At 48.8% G+C, this 21,857-nt stretch overlaps 13 protein-coding genes across 13 annotated transcripts; 4 read left to right on the top strand and 9 right to left on the bottom strand.

Annotated features, from left to right (window-relative positions):
* Positions 1–25: 25 nt before the first annotated feature.
* Positions 26–2,392, bottom strand: B9G98_00670 (putative vacuolar protein sorting-associated protein 16; the record flags this gene model as incomplete). Its single annotated transcript, XM_024807228.1, has 1 exon — positions 26–2,392. One exon carries the CDS (start codon positions 2,390–2,392, stop codon positions 26–28), a length of 2,367 nt encoding a protein of 788 aa, XP_024662996.1.
* Positions 2,393–2,844: 452 nt separating this feature from the next.
* On the bottom strand, positions 2,845–3,813 carry B9G98_00669 (LisH domain-containing protein C29A3.03c; the record flags this gene model as incomplete). The annotated part of the gene is made up of 1 exon (XM_024807227.1): positions 2,845–3,813. The coding sequence occupies one exon, from the start codon at positions 3,811–3,813 to the stop codon at positions 2,845–2,847; it is 969 nt and encodes a 322-aa protein (XP_024662995.1).
* A 32-nt stretch (positions 3,814–3,845) lies between these two features.
* On the top strand, positions 3,846–6,902 carry B9G98_00667 (Vacuolar protein-sorting protein BRO1; the record flags this gene model as incomplete). The annotated part of the gene is made up of 1 exon (XM_024807225.1): positions 3,846–6,902. The coding sequence occupies one exon, from the start codon at positions 3,846–3,848 to the stop codon at positions 5,922–5,924; it is 2,079 nt and encodes a 692-aa protein (XP_024662994.1). The 3' UTR covers positions 5,925–6,902.
* B9G98_00668 (putative tRNA-splicing endonuclease subunit sen54) lies at positions 5,921–6,859 on the bottom strand (the record flags this gene model as incomplete). Its single annotated transcript, XM_024807226.1, has 1 exon — positions 5,921–6,859. One exon carries the CDS (start codon positions 6,857–6,859, stop codon positions 5,921–5,923), a length of 939 nt encoding a protein of 312 aa, XP_024662993.1.
* Positions 6,903–6,918: 16 nt separating the features above from the next.
* Positions 6,919–7,230, top strand: B9G98_00666 (SAGA-associated factor 11; the record flags this gene model as incomplete). The annotated part of the gene is made up of 1 exon (XM_024807224.1): positions 6,919–7,230. One exon carries the CDS (start codon positions 6,919–6,921, stop codon positions 7,228–7,230), a length of 312 nt encoding a protein of 103 aa, XP_024662992.1.
* A 38-nt stretch (positions 7,231–7,268) lies between these two features.
* Positions 7,269–7,955, bottom strand: B9G98_00665 (Acyl-protein thioesterase 1; the record flags this gene model as incomplete). The annotated part of the gene is made up of 1 exon (XM_024807223.1): positions 7,269–7,955. The coding sequence occupies one exon, from the start codon at positions 7,953–7,955 to the stop codon at positions 7,269–7,271; it is 687 nt and encodes a 228-aa protein (XP_024662991.1).
* Positions 7,956–8,005: 50 nt separating this feature from the next.
* Positions 8,006–9,136, bottom strand: B9G98_00664 (Arrestin family protein 1; the record flags this gene model as incomplete). The annotated part of the gene is made up of 1 exon (XM_024807222.1): positions 8,006–9,136. The coding sequence occupies one exon, from the start codon at positions 9,134–9,136 to the stop codon at positions 8,006–8,008; it is 1,131 nt and encodes a 376-aa protein (XP_024662990.1).
* Positions 9,137–9,218: 82 nt separating this feature from the next.
* On the bottom strand, positions 9,219–11,750 carry B9G98_00663 (Vacuolar protein sorting-associated protein 18; the record flags this gene model as incomplete). Its single annotated transcript, XM_024807221.1, has 1 exon — positions 9,219–11,750. One exon carries the CDS (start codon positions 11,748–11,750, stop codon positions 9,219–9,221), a length of 2,532 nt encoding a protein of 843 aa, XP_024662989.1.
* B9G98_00662 (Tuberous sclerosis 2) lies at positions 11,665–16,582 on the top strand (the record flags this gene model as incomplete). Its single annotated transcript, XM_024807220.1, has 3 exons — positions 11,665–11,678; positions 11,827–12,071; positions 12,234–16,582. The coding sequence occupies 3 exons, from the start codon at positions 11,665–11,667 to the stop codon at positions 16,580–16,582; spliced, it is 4,608 nt and encodes a 1,535-aa protein (XP_024662988.1).
* B9G98_00661 (Nicotinate-nucleotide pyrophosphorylase [carboxylating]) lies at positions 16,579–17,451 on the bottom strand (the record flags this gene model as incomplete). Its single annotated transcript, XM_024807219.1, has 1 exon — positions 16,579–17,451. The coding sequence occupies one exon, from the start codon at positions 17,449–17,451 to the stop codon at positions 16,579–16,581; it is 873 nt and encodes a 290-aa protein (XP_024662987.1).
* Positions 17,452–17,527: 76 nt separating this feature from the next.
* B9G98_00660 (Pumilio 2) lies at positions 17,528–19,348 on the bottom strand (the record flags this gene model as incomplete). Its single annotated transcript, XM_024807218.1, has 1 exon — positions 17,528–19,348. The coding sequence occupies one exon, from the start codon at positions 19,346–19,348 to the stop codon at positions 17,528–17,530; it is 1,821 nt and encodes a 606-aa protein (XP_024662986.1).
* A 365-nt stretch (positions 19,349–19,713) lies between these two features.
* On the top strand, positions 19,714–20,661 carry B9G98_00659 (hypothetical protein; the record flags this gene model as incomplete). The annotated part of the gene is made up of 1 exon (XM_024807217.1): positions 19,714–20,661. One exon carries the CDS (start codon positions 19,714–19,716, stop codon positions 20,659–20,661), a length of 948 nt encoding a protein of 315 aa, XP_024662985.1.
* Positions 20,662–20,672: 11 nt separating this feature from the next.
* Positions 20,673–21,677, bottom strand: B9G98_00658 (SVP1-like protein 2; the record flags this gene model as incomplete). Its single annotated transcript, XM_024807216.1, has 1 exon — positions 20,673–21,677. The coding sequence occupies one exon, from the start codon at positions 21,675–21,677 to the stop codon at positions 20,673–20,675; it is 1,005 nt and encodes a 334-aa protein (XP_024662984.1).
* Between the last annotated feature and the right edge of the window lie 180 nt (positions 21,678–21,857).

The following is a 21,857-nucleotide window of genomic DNA, read 5'->3' as shown; positions in this document are numbered from 1 at the left end:
AAAAAATTACATAAGGGTCTCGAGGTCAAAGACCTGGAACCAGACTCTCATCTTTTAGTTTTCGAGCAAGCTCAATGGCTTTATCACGCTGATTTGTTTTGAGATACATCTGGACACGTTCTTTGTAGTCGACGTTTGTGCACATATCAACATAAGCTCCTGCAGCCTCGAGGTTTCCTGCCTGCAGGGTCTGTTCATAGAACGGCAGGTATCCAATAGGGGACTTTTTTGACTTTGCAAACTCAAGCAGGTCCGTCCATTCACGGCGAGATACAAGGCTACGAAGCCGCAGCCACCAAAACTGTTTGTCACTGATATGGAACTTGTTGGCGACTTTTTGAGCTCGGTTTGTTTGGGAAATATTGAGAAGGGCCACGACGGTATCAGAAGCGGATAGATTAGCAAATGGCATCTCGAATTCGGATTCCAACTGCTTTTGGAGAGCCAATAGTGCCACAAATTCTGCTGTTGCCTGGCTCTCGAAGTGCGTCTGTTTGAGTTCTGCGAACCGTTTCTGAACTGTGACAAGCTGCATATGCTTTGGCTCAATTTCAGGCTCTACGCAGGCCTCTGTAAAAGATAGGTTAATGTCATCGACGACCAAATCCATCTGGTACAAGAATTTGTGAACCGTTTCTTTAGCATTGGGTTGTAAGGTACAAAGCCGCTTATAGGCTTCAATGGCTGTCCGCTTATCTCCCAGCAAGCGATAGAATTGAGGCAACGATACTTCAGCATTCGATGCAAGGGAGAGAACGGTATAGAACAAAAGATCGACATTACCTGAGTCAACCGAAACTTGCAGTGCTCTTTCGTGTTCATGAAGACGTAACAGGATCTTAACTCTTCTCTGAGCCTGAGGCTCTCGATCAATCAACGTACGGGCGAGCTTGGGACGACCTTCGTCAAATGCATTCTGAGCAATCTCAACGTACGAGATACCCAAAACATTGTCTAGAGTAGCCGCCAGCAGCTGTTCTAGTTCGGCATCTTCCAAGTCAACGTTACTCTGAATCTGATGGCAGGCCCACGCAATATACACGGTTTCGACCGGACACTTGAGAACTCGAGCAACAGCGATAGCCTCACCATAGCACTGCAAAGCTTGCAAACGCCGTAGGACTTTTGCGGGGCCTAACATATCCATTTGGTGTACAGTGACAAGCATACCAACTTTCTCAGATCGCAAAGTGTTGGCGATCCTCAACTTCTCCATGACATCTAAATAGAGAGTAGAATCATAAAGATTGAGTGCCGATTTCCCGAAAGAAGCCGCCCGCAATAGCTTTTTTTGCCATCTCGGATCTAGCTCCGCGGCAGCTGCCACACAACAAGCGTCAACAGCACCAGGCAATGCACTAATACCAATGACGCTCAAGTTTTCGTTTGCTTGTGGGGATTTTTTCTCAAGAAGATCGATACAGTTCAGTAGAATGGCAGAAGGCGCACGACTACCGAGCCTGAAAGTTTCCGTTACAACGTCTGGAACAGGGGCGAAAAAGTCATGGCTGTAATCTGAAAACACTCGCAGACCATCAACTTCTGAATAAATCGATACCGCATTCTCAAATTCGAGCGTCAGCCGTTCCTGAGAGTTGAGATCCAAAACTGACAGCGAGTCCTCTTCTTCAAGCGCAGCTACCGCCGCAACACCAACCCAGGTCGCTGGATTATGGAAAGCATCAAACCTGTATTCTTCATGGAACGTATCTGTACCATAAATGTAAATTTGGCCGTCCCTCTGCCCCATTAACCACATGTTGTCCGGAGACAATTTAAGAGAGAGCAATGGCTCAATTGATAATGGATGCTGTTTTTGTTCAAATGTGTACAGAATGGCGGATTCAGCAGTAGCAATAACGGCATGGTCACGCCCCGAACTGGGGTCTGCGGGAACGGCTACCCAATCGAGAACCTGAGTAGGGAGGTCAATTTGCAGAAAAGATGCCGAGGAAAAGTCTGTAACAAGAGTCCATTTTTCTTCGCTCTGTGCAACGAATCCATCAGGAAGCCATTGAACGTGTGTGACAGGTTCTGGCAGTCTCAGTTGAACAAAGTTACCAGCAAAGTCGGTATACTTTCTTGCCACGCCTGATTGCGCGAGAACCATGAGCTCGTCATTCACAGACCAGGATGCACCAGTGATTTGGCCTAGATCCCACGGCATTGTTGCCAACAGGCGCCCACTACCACTGTAAATAGCTATCTGAGCCCGTCGGGCCACGCCAGCTCTAATGACGTCTGTGCGATCCCAAACTGCTATGGCGCCTCCACACGGAGCTACTGCGAGGTGAGATTCAGCAACGTGCACTGCCCATTGCATATGGTAGCCTTCAAAAGTGCGGTAAAACCGCTTGCCAACCCGCTCCCAAGATAACGTCGGATTGGCCATGAGGGCTTGTCAGCAGGCATGCCTCAATATATTCAGCTAGAGTCGTCGGATGGGTTTCAGTTTGTGATTTCCAAAGAAGCCGCAATGATCTCAGGTATGCTGCGAAGTATGCTAAGTAGCGAGCAGTTTGAGGAGTCACAAACGGGGCGGCTACGATTAGATCTCGAGGCAGCGATCGTGGCAAAAGTATGCGACTATTTATGCTACAGTTTAAAATATCGCGCCAGTGAGGGAGCCGCGACCTTTAATGTTCCGCCTTCTTTAGCATTGGAGCTGCTTGTGGCAGCCGACTACTTGGACGTGTAGAATAATTTATTTTTTTTTTCACCTAAATTCAATTACCATTGGTTTGTCGATGTACACCGGGCAATAAGGACACTTGGCATCGCGTGGAGAGTATTTGAGCAGTTCGTCTGTGCTGCTTTTAGCGAAAATGTGCCCACAGTTAAGCCTTACGGGGGGTTGTCTTTACTGGTTTCTTCTTTCGAGATAGGACATACGAAAACGGGATGGAAGCACAGATCGGGGGGGAGTGGGACCTCCATTGGCAGCTGGGTCGTTGTTGTCCAGGTCGCATTCCGTGATTTAATAAGTTTAAGGGCTTTAGGATACGCACGCAGGCATTCGCTACCAGCAAAATAGGCTTTAGGCAGTGGCGAGATGGGACTTAGTTGTAACTCTCGATAGTAGATTTCTCGCACCAGTTTACTGAGTGCTGATAATGATCTTTGGGTCAGATCTTCGCCATAAGTGCTGTTGCCTTTTGGTGCGTCCCATATAGCGATTACAGTTGGAAGCTCGGCAATGTCTGATTCTCGCTTGTCAAAGTATTGTATCAAGGTTTCCCGAATCTGTGTAATTGCCAATTGTCTATCTCTCGTTTTCGAGAAAGTCAGCAATATGTTTGCCCTTTGGATGTCGAAGTTCAATTCTAGTTTCTGGTCGTCGCTGAGGAATAGATCGTTTTCTAGCCATTCTAACACAGGATCAAAGCTTCCAAGTTTTAGTTGATCTGTCATATCAAAACAATATGCCAAATTCACGTATGTTTCTTTTGCATCTGATTCTAATGTGTCGCACTCTTCAATCATTGCTAGAGCGGCCTCCGGATCTTGTTGCATGAGATGGACAAAAACGGCAAAGTCTAGAAGACTCTTATTTTCCGCAGTCTCCAGGGCCGTAATTTTGGCCAGATCTTCAGTGCTGATTTCGCAAGGATATGCCTTATCGATCAATTTGGCTGCCCGGTTTATGTGCCGGTTAATCTCTCGTTCACGCATTTTGACGCCATGAAGGATTTGGGCTACATCAGCGGATGAACCACCTCGCAGCTGCAAAATAGCTTGATCAATGTCATTTTCGATATGTTTGTACTCCGCAGAAATAGAATTTAAAGACTCTTCATCAATAGGCAGCCCCATTTTAAAGTGGTTGGACGATCGCTTCGTTTGTCATGATCGCCCTCCCCTTGAAGCAGGCCCAACCGATCGATTGGGTGGCACCATTGCGGTCTTATTTGACGAACGTGTATGGTTCCTCGAATGAATTCGCGTCTGAAATTACAACCTTCAACTCCATGCGCGAAAGTGTATCGGATCCGCCTTTGACCACAAGTGGGCGGGACCTGCTCTATCGGTATTTTGGCCAGCTTGATTTACTTGACATGCGTATTCCACTCAGCGACCGAGGTTGTCGGATAAAATTCGAATGGCGGAACCTTTTTGATGGCGAGACAGTGGTCCAATCGTCTGCCGCTTTCGAAAAGGCCTGTGTGTTGTTCAATCTAGCTGCTGTACAATCTCACATTGGAGCCACAAACGACCACAAAACATCGTACGCTGCCTACCAAGCTGCGGCCGGTATTTTCAAATTTATTAGTGAGTCGTTTTTGCATGCACCCACCATTGATTGTGCCAGTGAGACGGCCCAAACTCTTTCGGTACTGATGCTCGCCCAGGCCCAGCACGCTTTCCTGAACAGAGCAATTGAGGGTCAGACCAAGCCTGGATTGCTGTCAAAGCTTTCAAAATCTGCGGCAGACAGGTATGCAGAAGCTGGAACTCGCCTAGAAGCTCTCTACAATGATGAATCCTGGGGTGAGTCTGAGTGGTACGAACACTGCAACGTCCAAGCGCAGACTATGCTTGGCAACGCCAATTTATACATGTCGCTGCATCTTGATTCTACCAAGAAGTTTGGAGCTGCAATTGCTCACATGAAAGAAGCCAAGACAATTTTCAAAGAATTGCCTGAATCAGACCAGTCATATGAGCTGGCCTGCGAAAAACTCAAGACTATGGAACGTGACAACGATCTTATTTATCATGAGGTTGTGAGCGCTGTGTTTGAGGATCTTCCTGCCACCGACGCAGCAAAGCCCACCCCTCTTGAAAAACTGTATATTGATCAAAATGTCGCTAGCAAAGTTGTCGGCCGGGATTTGTTCTCCAGAGTGATTCCTTTGGATGTCCATGAAAGAGCAAGCATGTATTCGGAAGAGAAGGCACAGATGCTGCGCAATGAGCAAGAAAAAGTTGATGTTGCCGATGAAGAGCTAAAGTCTGCTCTAGAATTCATGGACTTGCCCCGATCTGCCAGTATGCTTCGCCATCCCGACCAGTCGGCAGAGGATATCAGTGGCGTTCCTGGTCTTGTAAAAGAGTGGTCGCAAGAAGTCTCGAGTGCTGGTCCGCTTGTTTTTGACTTGGCTGCCCGGCGACAACGTATTCTTGACCGAGTGCAGACTGGCGTTGAAACTCACAGTGCCCAACGAATCAAACAATCACTGATTGCCGCAGTGGCGACTGACAATGAGCTCGAGGCGAGCCACAATAGATGTAAGGCAGATGTTGATATTCTCCGTCAAGGATTTGGTGCAGGTAGCCCGTTGTCTCAATCGTTTGTATTTTCAGCCACTTCGGCCATCAGTTTGCTTGATCTCGATGACTCTGAGCGTGCAACCGTAAATGAAAGTTTGGAAAACGTGCTAAACGACGTTGTAAAGCTCCAAAAAATCCACAACGAACGTCGAAAAGTGTTTGCAGAGTTTAAAGAAAAGGTCCACGCTGATGATATTTCAGATAAGCTGGTTGCTCATCGTAAGACTGCTCATATTGAAGAAGCTCTATTCAAGCCTGAACTTGCCAAGTTCTCGCCTTATATCCAGCGAGTTGATTCTACGGTAAGACATCAAACTATTCTTTTGAATGAGCTGAGCAATTTGTGGAAGCAGACGCTGGCTTCACCTATCGTTCGCAAACAAGCGAGTGATCGCGAAAGTGTCTTGTCTCAGCGTGCAGTTGCAATTGAGCGCTACCGTCAAGCGTATGAAACCTGGCTTGCCATTAAAGAAGGCCTCAACCGCGCACACAAATTCTACGACGATTTGGAGGGCTCGATCGTGCCGGACATGGGCTCACTTTCTATTTCTGCTACAAATACAGGGCAGGCACCAGTTCTGCCCCCAAAACCGTCAGATTTTTCGGGATACACCATGCCGTCGGCTTACGACTCTTCGCTATACCAGCGCTAATTAAGCCTTTCAAACTCTGTTTCGACCAACCGGACAAAACTGACGATGCCCGCATCGACAACTGCCAGGACTACCTGCTTTTTGCCTTGTTTGATTCGAGTAATTGGCGACCGTTTGGGTGCCTCGTTCGTTTCGGGCACACTGGCGAACAGACCCCGCGTTTCAGTAAGGGTGGGTATGTTCTGACGGCGAGCATCAACGACACGTACGTAGAAATCTGGTGGGAGCGGCTTGGACTTTTTGAATTGCGTGCCTGGCTTGTAGACGTGATAATGGGCAGCAATTGGTTCGACATGGGTTTGCCGAGCAGTAGAAACAATTGATAGATCACGATAAACCTGAGAATACGACCTGTACACTGAACGCCATGCCAGCTGTTCATGCCACGGCTGGGTTAACCAAAACCAAAAGCCCTGAGACTGCCTGAGGTGTTGTATTGGTTCTGGGACACATTGCTCGAGAGCAGGCGCTCTGCGGACAATGTAACCGAGCTTTTTTAAATAGGAGTACACGAGCATATTTTCCTGTCGACACGCACTCATGCAAAACGCACAAATACCCTCAATACTCAGAGCGTTGCCCCTGTACATGACCTGCAGCGTCCCGCGCTGAGCTAGATAAACAGCTTCTTCTGGATCAAGGAACGTCGCAGTCCGCTCAGCCTTCCCCATCGTGAAAAAGTGGGTTCCCTTTGGCTTGTCGACTCTGACCTGTTGTCGCTCCGAGTCCCATTCGCCATAGACAAGGTTTTTTGCCGAAGTGGCTCGAGGGTGATTCAGCGCATCGTACATGGCATTTCTACTGCGGTCTAGGATCGACTGCTGGATATTTGTCCCGTCAGGAGCAAAGTCCTTTTCGCCTCGCTTCAAAACAGCAGCATCTTGGACCCTGGTAAGCGCCAACCAGTCTTGCACCTCATCTTCGCTGTCGCTCATCGGGATCTTTTTGTCAACCGTTCTCCCAAAACACTGCGCAGTTACTCAGCTTCTAAATAATGGACTCACAAGCGATCAGCGTAGAGATCCTGAAATGGATGCTGGAAGTGCAGTGCAAAGAGGCCTTGGTACCGGCATTACTTTACGAGAAGAAGGTCCGCAGCCAGTACGGCAAGGCAGAGAATGTACAGCCCGTCAAGGGCGTGCTATCGAAGCGAGCGCTCCAAGTGAACGCACCAGGACGAGACATCTACGGGCTGGAAAAAAGCACCGAAGTCCGCTATTTCGAATGTCCCAATTGCGAGAGACAGGTGGCCGGGCACCGCTTTGCGGCACATATCGCCAGGTGCTCGGGACGAGGTAGACGCTAGAACCATTTCTTTAATTTATTATCTATGAACCAGACACATTAAACACTAGGAACGACCCGCTCTAAAAAGTTCAAAATGTCTTCCAGGCCTTGCGGGTTGATGTTGTGCGCAAGACCCGGGTACTCATGCCATTCGATGTTGGTGAAGTGGAACTTGTTTCGCATGATCTCGTTCGACACAACGCCGGTCTTGAAGGGCACAATTTCATCGGCAGTACCGTGCATTTGGAGGATCGGGGTGTCCAGGTTGTCGGGCTTGGCCAGGGGCGCAATAGCCTTGACGACGGGCACGAACCCGGAAATTGGGATGAATCCAGCAATCTTTTTGTCCAAAGTCACTGCGGTACCCATCGTCAAGGACGATCCTTGGCTGAAACCGCCAACAACAATGCGCTCGGGCGGGACGCCGTTTCGGATTTCTTCCTCGATGTATGCCTTGACCGTGTTGAGGCCGGTGAGTGTGCCTTCAACGTCCTGCGACGAGCCGGGGCCAAACGCACCAACGTCGTACCAAGCAGGAGCATCCTGTCCGAACACAGTGATCGGACGGACCGGAGCGTTGGGGAGAATAAACTTGATGTGCTGGAGGCTGGAGCGTCTATAAACCTCACCAGGCAAAAACGACCACCCCTCGCCACTATCTCCGAGACCGTGTAGGAAGATTACGGTGGCAGTTGCTACCTTGGGTGCGTTCACTTTCACAGCAGACATTGGATATACCGACATGGTGATGATGACAATGCGGGGTACCCAGCACTACATGGTATATAAATACATTAACGAATTTGGATTCTGACATCGATGGGGCGGCTGTAAACCGAAGCAGAGGTATGCTCATGTTCGGTGCCTACTAACTCCGCGGCCTGGACTATGTGGACCATATGGGTTCTGCAAGTAGCATGATCGAATTCACATAATGTAACGTCCTGCACGGTTTCAATATCTTTGGCGTGCGAAAAGCGGGCCTTCAAGACAAGCACAAAGTCAATCTTGTATAGAGTCGCTGCCGTAGTAAAAGCCACATGGCCCTCATCCGGAATCTCGGCCCGCTCTTTGGTAGCCACAGCGTCTTTGACCTCAAGATCGGGCTCGGGTAAGGTAATGTACATGTCTTCAACATGTGACTTTTCACCGATGCGCAGGTCGGCGAAATCCTGAGAAACTTTGGCAACTCGGGTTCGTTTTTCCACTTCCGTCTTTTCGTTGCCTTCTTTCTCAGGCACAAAGTACTTTGTCACCTGCACGAGCTCAATTGACATGCGCTTTAGGCGAACTTTGCGGGCCTTCGATGCGTCCGGGTTCACCTCCGCCTTCATCTTGATTGCAATTGAGTCCCGTGGGCCGTAGCAGCTCGCGGGCGTTGAAAAATGCAGGTTGACCAAATGGTCCGGAGACGTGACCTGTCGCACAATCGGCTCGTGGTACTTGCCAAACGTGGACAGGGTATCAAACCGGCAGATCCGTACGGGGAACTGCACAGCTTCGACAGGATTCTTACTTGGAGTAGTCAATTTGTAGGTTACAAACAAATGATAGGTCGTCTCCACTGATTTCAACGATATACTAGCGGGCATGGGCCGGCTCGTGGGTAAATTCAGAGTGAATGGTAGATCAAGGGCGTAGACATCGTGGCTGGACCCATTGTAAATATCCCGCACTTTGGTCACCTGGTAACTCTGCTCTTTTTGGTTTCCAATGGGGTTTGTTGATGGAACGTTGATCACATCGGTGCGGTACAGTCCTATACTAACCTGGGCAATTCCCAGAGGTGTTTTGTCCATAGCCTCTTTCCCCGTTTGACGGATCTCTATAGTGCCTTTGATACGGGGCCACGTGCCCGGCACTCCCGGGTATCCTCTAACCAAGTCCTCGTTAGAGATCCCTTTAAGCTTCACGTCTAGTACCATTGTCAACTTGGGACAGGTCTGTTGACACTGATATATCCCTAACCCACATGGCGACGGCCATCAATTTATCAAGCAGTTAATTTTATAAATCTACAACCAGGGGGCGATCAACTAGGTCGATACGTGAATCAGAACACAGAAGGCAACAGCTTGAAACGATCTCGTCCAGCTTTTGATCTTGTTCTTCAGCAGGCGCAGAAGACGCTTTGATGGTTCGAATCTGCCGGCCAGCCGGAGTAGATTCAAGCTCCTTGATCAAGCAGTCGAAATGGAAGCCGTGCTGGCAGGGGAACACGTAGAACTTTCGTGTCAGTAGAGAAAAGTGGCAAGTTTGGCAATCTTCTCCTTGCTCCACGAGAACGTACCGCTTTTTCAGATCATCAGACTGGGATTGCATGTTTCGTCCGGCAAGCAGAGACTGCGTCATTTCCTCGTTGATCTTTTTGAGCTCGCGGCTTGATTTCTCCAGCCCTCTGATCACATTCGGAGCAAAATCACCCAGGCTTTCAAAGTCAGGAAGTAGCTGCAGGAGTTCTTCGATGGATAGATTGCCACTTTCTGCCAGCACCAACGCACCAGCAGGCCCATCCTTGGCTACACGCATTTTTGCAATTCGCAGCCACAGCGCTTTGGAAAGTCGCTCGTTTTCCAGGCTTTGCTCAGCAATTGAAACCGCCTCGTCTAGAAGGTCGTGCTTCAAGGCCAGCTCTACGGCCTCTTCTCGCAAGTCCATCAAAGTATAAATATGAATAGCAGTTTTGATCTTCCCATAGTTGAGGCATAACCTCAATGCGGAGTCAAAATATACAAAACTCTGTTCGCGGTCTTTCACAAACTGCAAAAGCTCATCCTCTCCCGGGGCTTGAGCATAGGCGTACATCAATGCTGTGTCCACCATGGGCTCCTGGACATTTTTTTTGAAAATCAAGTATCGCAAAAAGCGAATCACTTGCGACTTGGACACGTCGCCTCTGAAGTACCTAGCTTGGTCTAGTAAGGCTGGCAAAAGTTGCAACGGGTCCAGGTTAGGAATAAGCATCCAGGTCTCTACCGTTTCTTGAGGTAGAGCAGCAAGCAGTACTTTGCTATGACGATACACCAACTCAACAACGTCGGCATCACGCATAACTTTTAACGCTTTAGACCACTCATCATGCAGAATATAGAAATCGACAATGAACCCGTAATCTTTAACCAAGTTCGCAAAGTCCAACAACAGATCGTTATCGCCATGTTGCTGCAATAGCTCGAATACTGTATCTTTGTCAAAAACGTCCTTTCTACCACGAAGAAAGGCCATAACAGGCTGCGGGTCACCCTGCTGAAGTAGGAACTCTACGATCCAGCTACTGAGCATGATTCGCTGAGCCTTGCCTCGTGTAATGGACAATCTGTTTGTGAAAAGTGCTACCAGAGCTTGAACGTCATTTAAATCAATCAACTTGGCTGTGATCCCTTCGATATAAGCATCGCTCAGCCCCCAGTGTGCAGCGGCTTCTCTGTAATTGCCCGCTTCTAATTCAGAAGCTGCCATTTCAGCATATATATACCGACGATCTGCCTGGTCTTTAACGACACTCAGTGCCTCTTCAAATTGCTTGTTGGATACAAAAGTTCGCCACATGTCGGATTCTTCGTTCTCCAGTTTAATTTCAGTCAATCCTTCGGCACTAAATGCCCAGAACGTTTGTTGTTGGCGATCGCAGTAGACGCCAGAAATCTCGCCAGGGAATTGACTCACAGATACCTGCTTCTCTGTCCAAATATTGACGGCATACAAAGACCTGGAATCTGCCAACAGAGCATGGTAATTGGATAATAAGAGCCCAGCAGCGTTGGGGGGTGTATCTATCACGTTACCACTAAGTTCCTCGGAGATTTTCGCGGTATATAGTGTGCCTGGAACTAATACAGCATATCGCTCACCATTGGGCGAGACTTGGAGCATGCCAGCTTCCGTTTGTGTACCCAGCGACCGACTGCCCGGCGCCAATGTGAATAAATGCTTGTAAACATCGGTCAAGGTAGAGTTTTTGAGCATTTCGTCTCGCCAGGAATATATGGTAGCACCAGCCAAAGCAATTAAGTGGATACTCTTTTGGCCAATGCCGCAATGGATTCCACCAAACGCCCCGCCAGCAGGGCACTGCCAAACCTGTTTAAGATAGCGAACATCGCGTTTAAAGTAGCTCTCCGACGCATGAGGCTCGACTTCAGCCTCGTACAGTAGCCCTGACTCGGTACCCAGCAAAATAACTCCCGGAGAACGAGAATTGACCAGCGGGCTCCAGCCAATCGCAGAAGTTTTGAGCCCCTTCAAACGAGACAGGTGACGGAAGTCATCGGCGTCACCATTCAAATAATAATGTTCAAATGTCGAGGTCACCAAAATCAGATGAGCGCCTGAATAGTCTGTGAAGATAGCTTTAATACTGCCTCCCGACTCACCGCGACGGGGGATCTGGATCTCCTTGACTTTCGTCGGCTCAGACAGGTCAATTCGAATCACTGACACCGCTCCAACAGCAATGTACAGCTTATTGTTGGCCACAGCTACATCCACAATGTTTTCCAGGCTGAACATGAGCTGGACCTGCTCAAGAACGACCTCCATGATGACGACGCCGGTTGGTAAGCCAGAAACTTGCGATTGAACTTAGACACGAAATGCCCACCCAGGTTCCGTTAAGGCTGCTTGGTGAAGCGCAGCAGCATGTTGTCACATTAGAGCTGGACTCTGGACAGACGTACCGTGGCACGCTCGTGAGAAGCGAAGAGAATATGAACATGCAGCTGTCGGATGTCGTGGTGACCGAAAGAACTGGCCAAGTGAGCCACATGGATCTGGTGTATATACGGGGCTCGCACGTAAAAATGGCCGTTCTACCCGATATTTTGAGGTACTCACCACTGTTTGTCAAAGAATCGCAGGACAGTATGAAGAGATAACAAGGCGGCAGTGTGGGAGGCAGGTCCTCGCCTGGGATTTTATAGGATGTAATACAAGTCTAAATACGTGCTCGTAATGCTCTTCTGTGCGCAGTTTTGCATGTTTACACTCTGGACGCCCGAGCTGTTTCATTGTAGCTGCGACCAGATCATATTGTCAGCATGAGCTCCGTATCGAACGCCTGGGGTGTGTTTGCAAAACGCTTTCGCATCTCCACACGAGGGCGGCACCACTTGCCATCTGCCGTGGTTGGTGTTGCCCAGGACATTGATAAACTTACGAGCATTGTGAATGACCCCCAGCAGCCAGCCAGCGACCGTGTTGCTGCGGCGAACGTTATCCGGTCTTCGCTCGAAAACAATGCGGTCTCATCTATTCAGGAAGTATGGTACTCTGTGAAACTACTTATTGTTGGAGACAACCAGACTGAGGTTCGGCGGGCGGGCTGGAAACTAATGAAAACCTGTATTGAGCAGGATGAAATCAATGTGGGTGCCTTCAGCACTTATTATCAGACCCTTATCGACAACTCAAACATTGAAGACTTTGACCTGGTGCTTTCGGTTATTCAAGAGCTCACCAATAATGGAAAACGAGTTATTCTTGGGCAAGCGGCAAAATACAGGATGCCGGCCGTCCTACTTTCTTGGATTCAATTGCTAGCTTTACGGTCCCAAGAAATTCGCAAAAATCCAAGTCTGGGTGACATTGCTGCACAATGGGGCACTTCAACCCCAGAGAATTTTGAACAGCTGCTTAAATTCGTGGCAAATGTTTTGAAGTTCGCTATGACCCTATTTGACGAAAAAGACTTGCTCAACATTTTGCTCTCTATCTGTGCAGTCATGCGTACTACGTCCTCACTCAATGAGATTGAATTATGCTGTAATCTTATTGATACAATTATGGCTTTCGGTATTATTCCTCTACCTGCTTTATCGCCTATCTTGGAGGGCTTGTGTGGCATCAACGTGGTTGTAGAGTCATTGGAGGATCAGACCTGGAAAACTGTACAGAATTTGAGTCGCAGTCATTTGTCTAACTCCACAGTATCGACCCTGTGTCGTATTTTACAGCGTCCGGCAGATGTCACGCCGGCAATGCGACAGGGTGCGGTTCGGATGTTGACCAAGGTCGCCCTTTGGCTCTCAAATCAGACCCCGGAAGCGGCAATACCAGCCTCCCCCACCACTGCAGCACCGTCCTCGTCTGTAACCTCGCTTGCTACCAGTTCGAGAGCTTCCGCAGTTACCACTGCTAATCAATTGATTGAGGAAGGGTCTGGCCTGAAGGAGGTTCCCTTGACTAGAATCCTAGCAGCATTTTCAGGGACTTTAGATGCAAACCTTGCTACTGGCTACGTAGGTGTCGAGATTGCATCTTCACTTGAGTCGTTGCTAGCAGCACCTGGGGTTTTATTTGATTATGACCTTTGGCAGTCGGCTACCAACTCGCCCCTGCGTCTGGTGTATCAGCTAGCGGATTTCTTGTCAAAGACTGAGAGATTAGATCTGAACAAAACGGGTTGGACCCCCGATGGTAAGGACTCTGAATTCTCGTCCGAGACGGAGTACGTTGTTGAAGACCTTGCTAAGAGTCTAACCGGTGTATTCCGCGGAATCAGTAAGCTCCTAGTTGCCCGCGATAGCGTGTTACCATTAGAAGAAGTCTGTCTGGTTTGCATTGAGCTGGCTAGGTTTCTTGATGACCCTTCTGCCATCAGAGTTATGGATGTTTGTCAACAAATTCACCTTTGCGCACCTTACATGGTAAACTGGCAAGACCGGTTGAGTTTAATTTTGACTCGTCTTTACCGCCCAGCTACCAACTCTACAGCAGTACGTTTGAGAGTGATAGCTTTAGTACGCAATGCATATGTGTGGGCTCTGAGCGATGGTAACTCAACTCGAGACTTGGCGATCTCAAAGCAAGTTTCCGAGGGATATTCTCTCAAGGAAACAGAAGCTATGCTAACAGTTGCTCTAGAAGACTTTTTGCCCATCGCTGATCGTCTTTTTGCTGTAATAGGCAGCGCAGATGAGGAACTAACTTTGGAATTGCTTGCAGTGTTTGAGCGTCTGTCTAAGGCTAGTTTGAATCTATTCTTTGATCGCGTGATTGATATTTTGATGAGCCATTTCCCTGATCAGAGCACGCAAAAGGTCACTTCAGATGAAGAATCACGGCAACTGGGATTGATCTCCCGGTCAATCGCCAAGGTGTTTGCTTCTGTTTACACCTATCGTGCTCGGGAAGCTCGGAAAGCATACAATGCTCTAATTCAAATCTGTCGTAGATCCTACTACGATGCTGAGCCCTTCAAAGAAGCTTTTGCGTTAGTTTCAAGAATCAGAGCTGGTGACCGAAGTTATGTTTGGTTGACAGAGCCTGGTGTGGAACCCGACTACGGTCCACTTGCGTCTTTACAAGTTCCTGCACCCTATATCGAGCACAATGATAAACCGTCTGGGGTGCTTAAGCGCAGTTCTCCATTTTTAAATGACGAATCATCTTCAACAACGTCATTAGAAGACTCTGTGACAACGTCGATTGATAGTTCCACGCTTTTAGGTGTTATCTACGAGGTCATGCAGCGAGGAGGCTGTCCTGAAGCGTATGCTCAGGTCTTGATCAACCTTCCATCTCAGTTGGCCAACATGGAACTGTTTGCCCATATCAGTGGCGAGGTTATGAATCTTCGAAATTTGCTGTTGTCGCAGCTTAATTCGAGCGGCAAGTTGCCTGCACCACCGGTTAACGCTAATGTCAGTCGCCAAGACTATATCTCGGTGATTGTCCATGCCTTGACTATTTTGATGGCTTATGATCAAATATTCCAAAAGTCTGATTTCGACCGCCTCGTTCAAACTTTTGTTTTGTACATGAACAAGAGCTGGGATATTTCGTCCAAGTGGATCATTCATGGCTTGGTATTGTGCTGTTACGAGTGTCCCCAGTCTGTGCAGCGATATCTTCCTCAGATGTTGAACAAGTTCCAAACCAAACTGTCAAGTCGTGAAGCCAGTACCCATATTCTCGAGTTCATTTTGACTGCCAGTGCTGTTTCCAACCTAACTGATAACTTTAATTTCCAGGAGTACAAACGAGTTTTCGGTATGTGTTTTACCTACATTCAGGATGCAAACTACCATTTATTGAACAATCAGACGGCAACTGATGTCGACAATCAGGTGTTGTCTCAGTATTTGCTCCGGTTGGCTTATTCCTCTATCACCACATTGTTTTTGTCCATTGAAATCAGTCAACGGAGATCATTTGTGCCTTATCTTGTTCGTAATCTCGTTCTTGCCGATGGCGATGGTGAGGAAATGTCAGCATTGAGTAGGGTCACCTTCGATATGGTTCGAAGATATACCTACAGTGATTTGCCACTATCGTTGTACTCTACAGCGGAGATTCCTGATTCTCCCGAAACTCGTGACCGTCGCCGCTGGCTGATGGGTAATTCGGTTTACGAATACAGTACAGATATGCACTCTGGCAAGTCCAGAATGGTGCTACGTCGCCCTGTTGGCACGCTGGTGCTACAATATCGCCCCGAGGTTAAACCGGCAATGGTATCCGGTACGTCAGGTGGTGAACTGTATACAGCAAACTTTTGGTTCCTGGCATTACACTCGCTCAGGAAACAGGGTGAACACAACGCACTTCCTATCCCCGATGAACCTCAATTCGAACGAGCAGTTACTACACTTGACAGAGCACCGGTCCTTGATCTTCACAAAGCCGGTATTATCTACATTGGACCCAACCAATATGATGAAGAATCAGTGCTCTCCAACACCGCGGGCTCACCTGCGTACAACCGCTTTTTGCGTAAAGTGGGCCGTCTCATTCGACTGAAGAACAACCGGGACTTTTATGTTGGTGGTCTAGACACTGAAATGGATCTCGATGGTAAATATGCGTATGGTCACCAAACGAAGACATCGCAGCTGATTTTCCATGTGACAACGATGATGCCCAACCGTGACGATGACAAGCAGCGCTCGTCCAAAAAGCGGCACATTGGCAACAATTTCGTCAATATTTACTTTGATGAATCTGGTCATGCCTTTGATTTCGACATGGTCAAATCACAATTCAACTTTATCAATATTGTTATCACGCCTACTTATTGTGATAATAAATGGAGGGTTCGCGCTTTCCGCAAAGAAGGACTGGCTAATGTTTTGGCAGCCTATGAGCTTAAGACCATGAGCGAAGCTTACTTGTCACTATTCGTCCGCCACCTGGTTGTTAAGGCATCTCTATATGCCGCGGTATACAATCAGCATGGTGAGTACGCTGACAACTGGACCTACCGGCTGCAATTGATCGAGAATCTGAGGCACCGCCTAGAATCCGCACCCAAAAAGGAGCTGATCGACGAAGATTCTGTGTCCACCAATTCTGGCGGAGAGAAAGCAGATGAAGCAAAGAGCAAGGAACTTAAAGTCTTGGAATCACTGGATATATCACGATTCACTATTTAATGATCAATTTTGAGACTAAAGTCAATCACCCCGGTTCCCTGATGCACCCAAGAAGTAGAGTAAATATCAACGTCCTTGCACAAGAAAGATTCGAGGTTATCAGCGCGAAGGCCACCGCTGCACTCAAGAAGAACCTTGGAGCCGTATTTTTGCTTCAGGCTGCTAGCGGTAATTCTAATGCCCTCTTGAGAGAAGTTATCGAGCATCACAATGTCAGCACCGGCAAGAATAGCTTCGTCTGCCTCCTCTTCGGATTGACACTCGACCTCGATTTTTACAGAGAACCCGGCATAATCACGAGCGGCCTTGACAGCATTAGTGATAGACCCAGTGCTCCAAACGTGGTTGTCTTTGAGCATAATCATGCTACTAAGATCATAGCGGTGCATGTCAATGCCGCCTACAGCCATTGCGTATTTTTCAACAAGACGCAAACCAGGGGTAGTTTTGCGGGTGCCGGCAATAATTCCTGGGTACTTGGCCTTGCGAGCCAAGCTCAAAACATCACGGCTTTGGGTTGCGACACCGCTTGATCTAGAAAGTAAGTTCAGGGCTGTGCGCTCGGACAGCAGAAGGGCATTGGCGGGTCCCTTGACCTTCGCGACAGCAACCTTGTTGTCCCCAGAAGCTTCGATATCGGTGCCCTCTTCGCATAACCACTCAACCTCGAGGCCACACTGTTTAAAGACCTCGTTAGCGAATGGCACGCCGGCCAAGCGACCTGACTGTTTGCACCAGAGTGTCGCCGTCCGTAAATCGCTTCCAACGACAAGCCCGCCCACATCGAAGCTCGGAACATCCTCAGCAAGCCATTCAGCCACTGTCTGCTTCCATTTGCCCGCTACCGGCAGCGCTGCTTGGTATGACATGTCAAGTTGAAAAGGTTAGGGGATTATGTGGGGTGACAATAAATGACTTACTATTATGTACAAAGGTGGCATACGTTTACTCATGTAGAAGCTTTTCAATAGCGGCTAAATGTTTTCCGTAGAAGTTTCGCTTGATTGTGGCAATGTGAGGTTTGATTGCCGCAACCAGCCTTCTTCTGTCGTCTGCGGTGGCGTTGTCGAGCATTTTCTGTACGACGTAGTTGGCATATTGATCTCGAATCATGGTCACAACGGAAGGAACGCCGTAGATGTCATTTTCGAGTATTGCCGTGATCATTGCGGACCGCTGGCGAGGCGTGCCTCGGAGGAAGCATTTTTCAATGACATTCGAAGCGTACTTGTGGGTCGACAGGACAACGAGCCGCGGTACCAATCGCTCCAGTACCCAGTCGCGGTCTTCTGCAGGTCCATGATCAACGATATGTTGTACAACATAATTTCCGTACTGGTCCTCGACCAATCGATCAATGAGCGCTTTCAGTTCGATAACCAGCTTGTGTCGGGTTTCTGCGTCGCCAAACTCTAAAATCCGTTGCACGACTCGGCATCCGTAGGTGTGGCGGGAAAGTTCCAAGGTGTGGTTCATCAGGTCCTTATAAATAAACTGCACATGCTTGGGTGCGACGCATTCAATTGCCTTCTGAATCACATGGTTGCCATTGTGGTCTTTGATGCAGCGAACTACATGGGTCCGCAGCTCATCCACCAGTGACACCTGCTCAGCTTCGGAAGAATGGCGAATTGCCATTTGGACCACACGACAGCCATACATCTGAAGTGACAATGAAAGCACCCTTGTACTCATTTGCTTAACCATTGTCGACCGCTGCGCAGGGGTCCCTAGTTCAAATAGCTGCTGGATAACGTAGTTTCCAAATACATCTGTCATCAGCTGCAAGCGATGCGGCTCCGTTTCCTCGAAAAACCGCTGCCTTACCTCTGGGGTAGCTTGGGAGAGCTGTTCCTGGATGAACCGTGATCCATGCTGGTCAGTGCTAACTTCTAAAACCTGTCCAAGCATGTCCTCTATACGCAACGGGTGATTGCGACTTCGAAGTTCTTCTAGTAACGGGTTCTCACTGCGACGCCCACGTTTCCAATCCTTCTTACGAGGCGGCGGGGCCTTACTTTTAGGTGCTCCTGCCAACGGCGGTACAACTGAGGCGGCGACGGGATGTGGTGCCGGAGAAACTACTGAGGGTGGTGCAACTGGGGCAGGTGATGCCATCTGTGCAGGTGCCACAGGCGCAGGTGCCAGGTCTTGAGGCTTCCATGCGCCATTCCACAGTCGTGACTCAGACGAGACCGGCGACGTAGATTTGCTCGAAGAGGAGGAGGTTGTTGTTTGGTACTTGGAGGGCACGTCGGAAACGTGCACATTCTCTAATCTGTGGGCTAGCTCAGTTTGGCGGGTTGCGTCGGCTAGGTTTGAGAACTGATCCAGAAGAGAGATCGAAGGCCCCAAGAAATTGTTCTTGGGCTGAGGGTGGAAAGATAAGGATGATAAAAATGGAGCAGAAGACTGCTTGGTGCCCACGCGGCCGTTCAGACTAGAGCGGCGTGGGAAATCGGTGTCGCCACGGGACAGGCTCCTGTGGGAGCCCTCTGGTTCAGTCAAAGCGTGGCTAGACCTTCGTCCTGAGGCAGAAGTGGCCGAACCCCAGGCAATGCCACCACTGCGATACGCCTCGTAATCTGCAGCAGAGCTCGCAACTGAGTCGTAAGTAGCAGGGTAGGCCAACGACGCTTCACTGGCGAACGGCGAGCGAACCGGGCTGGGACTGGCCCAAATACCGCGGCTCAATGGTATAGCTGCGGGGATCTCTGTGGTCATTTGATTGGTATATTCGGCCTGCGATTGCGGATTAGAGGACATATCCTTGGTAAAGCTCTGGTGATAGGATTTCCCGGCGGCCGCAGGTGTAAAATGTGATGGGAGCTCGTTGATTATTAAAGTAGACTTGAAGTGGGAGATGCAGGCGCCCGCTGCTGCCAGTTACTGCCGAGCATAGTAACTAGTGCTGAGCTTGTTGGGCTTGCTGGGGTCCTAAATTACCTTAGTGGCACGGGTTGCCTATGTTGACTGACGGCGGTTCAGCCTGCTGTTAGGGGAATAAACACTGGGGCCTGCCCACTCCTCCAATTTAGTGTTTTAATTTTACCTGTTTAGTTTTAACCATCTAAAATCTGATTATTCTCCCGTAAAACCACACCAGTACTCCCCAGCGTGAATTCTGACACATGCTTTGTAGACAGTTCACAACTTCGGCTGCGAGGGCTGCTACAAAGAAAAACAACCTTTTCAATGCGTTGTTTAAACAAAAGCGGCCGCGACCACGGATCCCGCAGACTGAAGATGAAATAATGGCGCCGCTGCCGCCTAACACGGCCAAAGCGGCCTTCTCGGGCACTCCGCCTCGGCCCGCCAATAAACGGCCGCCAAAAATGGTGGAGGTAACCCGCAAGCAGGGATTGCGAGGATTGCTTTCTAGTATTTTCAAGACAGACCAGTCCAGCCATCGAACGGCCCAAAGATTTCGGCAGGAAAAGCTCTCGAATATCGGTCTTAACCAAGTCAAGTTTCTCAACACGGATTCCATCACAAACATTCTTTATTGGTACACAGTGGATATGAAGTTCAATCAGAGCGATTTTCAGCGCTTGTTACCCGATAAAAACTTGCGTGTCGGCAGTTACGATCCCCAATTCGATACAATTGACATCGAGGTTCACCGCGCCCGCAATCCTGTGAATTTGACCCGCTGGATGGGCTATTTTCTAACTTTCAAGTCAAAGGATGCGGCCATGGTGTATTATCAAGAGACTCTTGGTGCAGAGTTATGTGGAATGCCATTGAAACTGCGGTTTGTCGAGCCCTCTATTAGAGGTTATACCAGTCCCTTGCTCGACAAAGCTCCGGGCGTTTCACGGCATAGCCACGCCTTGATTCTTGGTTTGCCCGTAGGTTACTCTGAAACAACAATCTTGAGAGTGCTGTGGGACTACGATCTTATCGATGACGACAAACTAGCTGTGCAGCGAGTCCCCGTCGATCGGGTCAAGTACGGCGGCAGTCCGTTCGTTCTGCGCTTCAAGTCAGAAGAAGAAGCCGACCGTTTCGTCAAGGACTACAACCAGCAAATATTCCCTTACACATCTTCCCGTGTTTTATGTGAAGTTGTCGACTAAATCTGTATATATCATTCAACGGTAAGTCTCCGCCATGCTTCTCTTACCAGCTCTCCGGCCTCCGGCAAGACTGTATATTTCTCCCATCGCATAGCCTGTAGCCAGACAGCCACTAGACATCGATCATCAATCCAACCGAGAACGCCTTCCGTCGCGTGTTCTGTATGTGCGGAAACATAGCTCCATTCGGATTTTAAATACTTGGGACCCAGCGGCAGTCCCTGAAGAGCATGTCGCCGGTTGATTCCAGCGTGCATGTCATATATATGCAATGTTTTCTTGTCAGATAGGCAAGCGAGCTGGTCTGACGGAGAAAACGCCAACGAAAATATGTCCGCTTTGTCGAGCCCTCTCCTGAATTCGTGGATGACCGTCTTGGACTCGATGCGAAACACTCGTATAATGGTACCAGTGACACTGGCGGTGGCAATAAATCGCGAATTGATCGCTAACGCTCTGATTGTCGATTTGTGAGCCCGCAAAAGCCCCAAAATTCGACACTCCCCGTTTTCTGTCTCAATCAACTGGACCCTGCCCTCGGCGATGGCAGGAACAACTAACAGCCCATTGGCCATCGCCCCCACACCCTGTGGATTTGACGCGGTATCAAAAGTAGCCAAGATACTTGGTGAGGCTCCGAACGAGTACACAGTAACCTGGTTGATTGTCAAAATCACCACTCTGGTTTTGGTAATAAATACATTCAAAACAGGCGAATTGACTTCCAATAAAGTGACCGCCTGATCTCGCATATCATCCCATATAGCAACCTTGTTTGTGGGATACTTTGGATGCTTTCCGCCTCCCACCAGCGCCAGGCAATTGGTGCGTTCAAGCAGAGCCACCTGCCCAAGCCCGCCATCGGTGAAGTCACGCGAGATCCACTCGACCATTGGATCTGAGTTGAACACTTTGAAGCCATTTTCATGAGCCAGCACGAAACAGCTGTTGTCCCTGTTGAATTTGACTCCGTTCAATTTACTCACTCCATCTTTTACAAGACCCGACTTGATCATCGTAGTAGAGTTTACAATACTCAGTCTTACTTCGTTCGAGGGGGTATTACAGTATCATAGAACCCCGAGGAGGGGGGTATTCGGGTACCTTAGACACTGCGAGGTATCGCTGACAAATAGAGCGGAGGAGCTCCCGCCAAAATTTTTTTGGGGTTGGGTGAAAAATAAAAGGCTGAAAAA

The sequence above is a fragment of the Wickerhamiella sorbophila genome (assembly GCF_002251995.1).
Source record: "Wickerhamiella sorbophila strain DS02 chromosome Unknown contig1, whole genome shotgun sequence".
Lineage (NCBI taxonomy): Eukaryota > Fungi > Ascomycota > Dipodascomycetes > Dipodascales > Trichomonascaceae > Wickerhamiella > Wickerhamiella sorbophila.
This window is presented reverse-complemented; position numbering and strand designations above follow the sequence as displayed.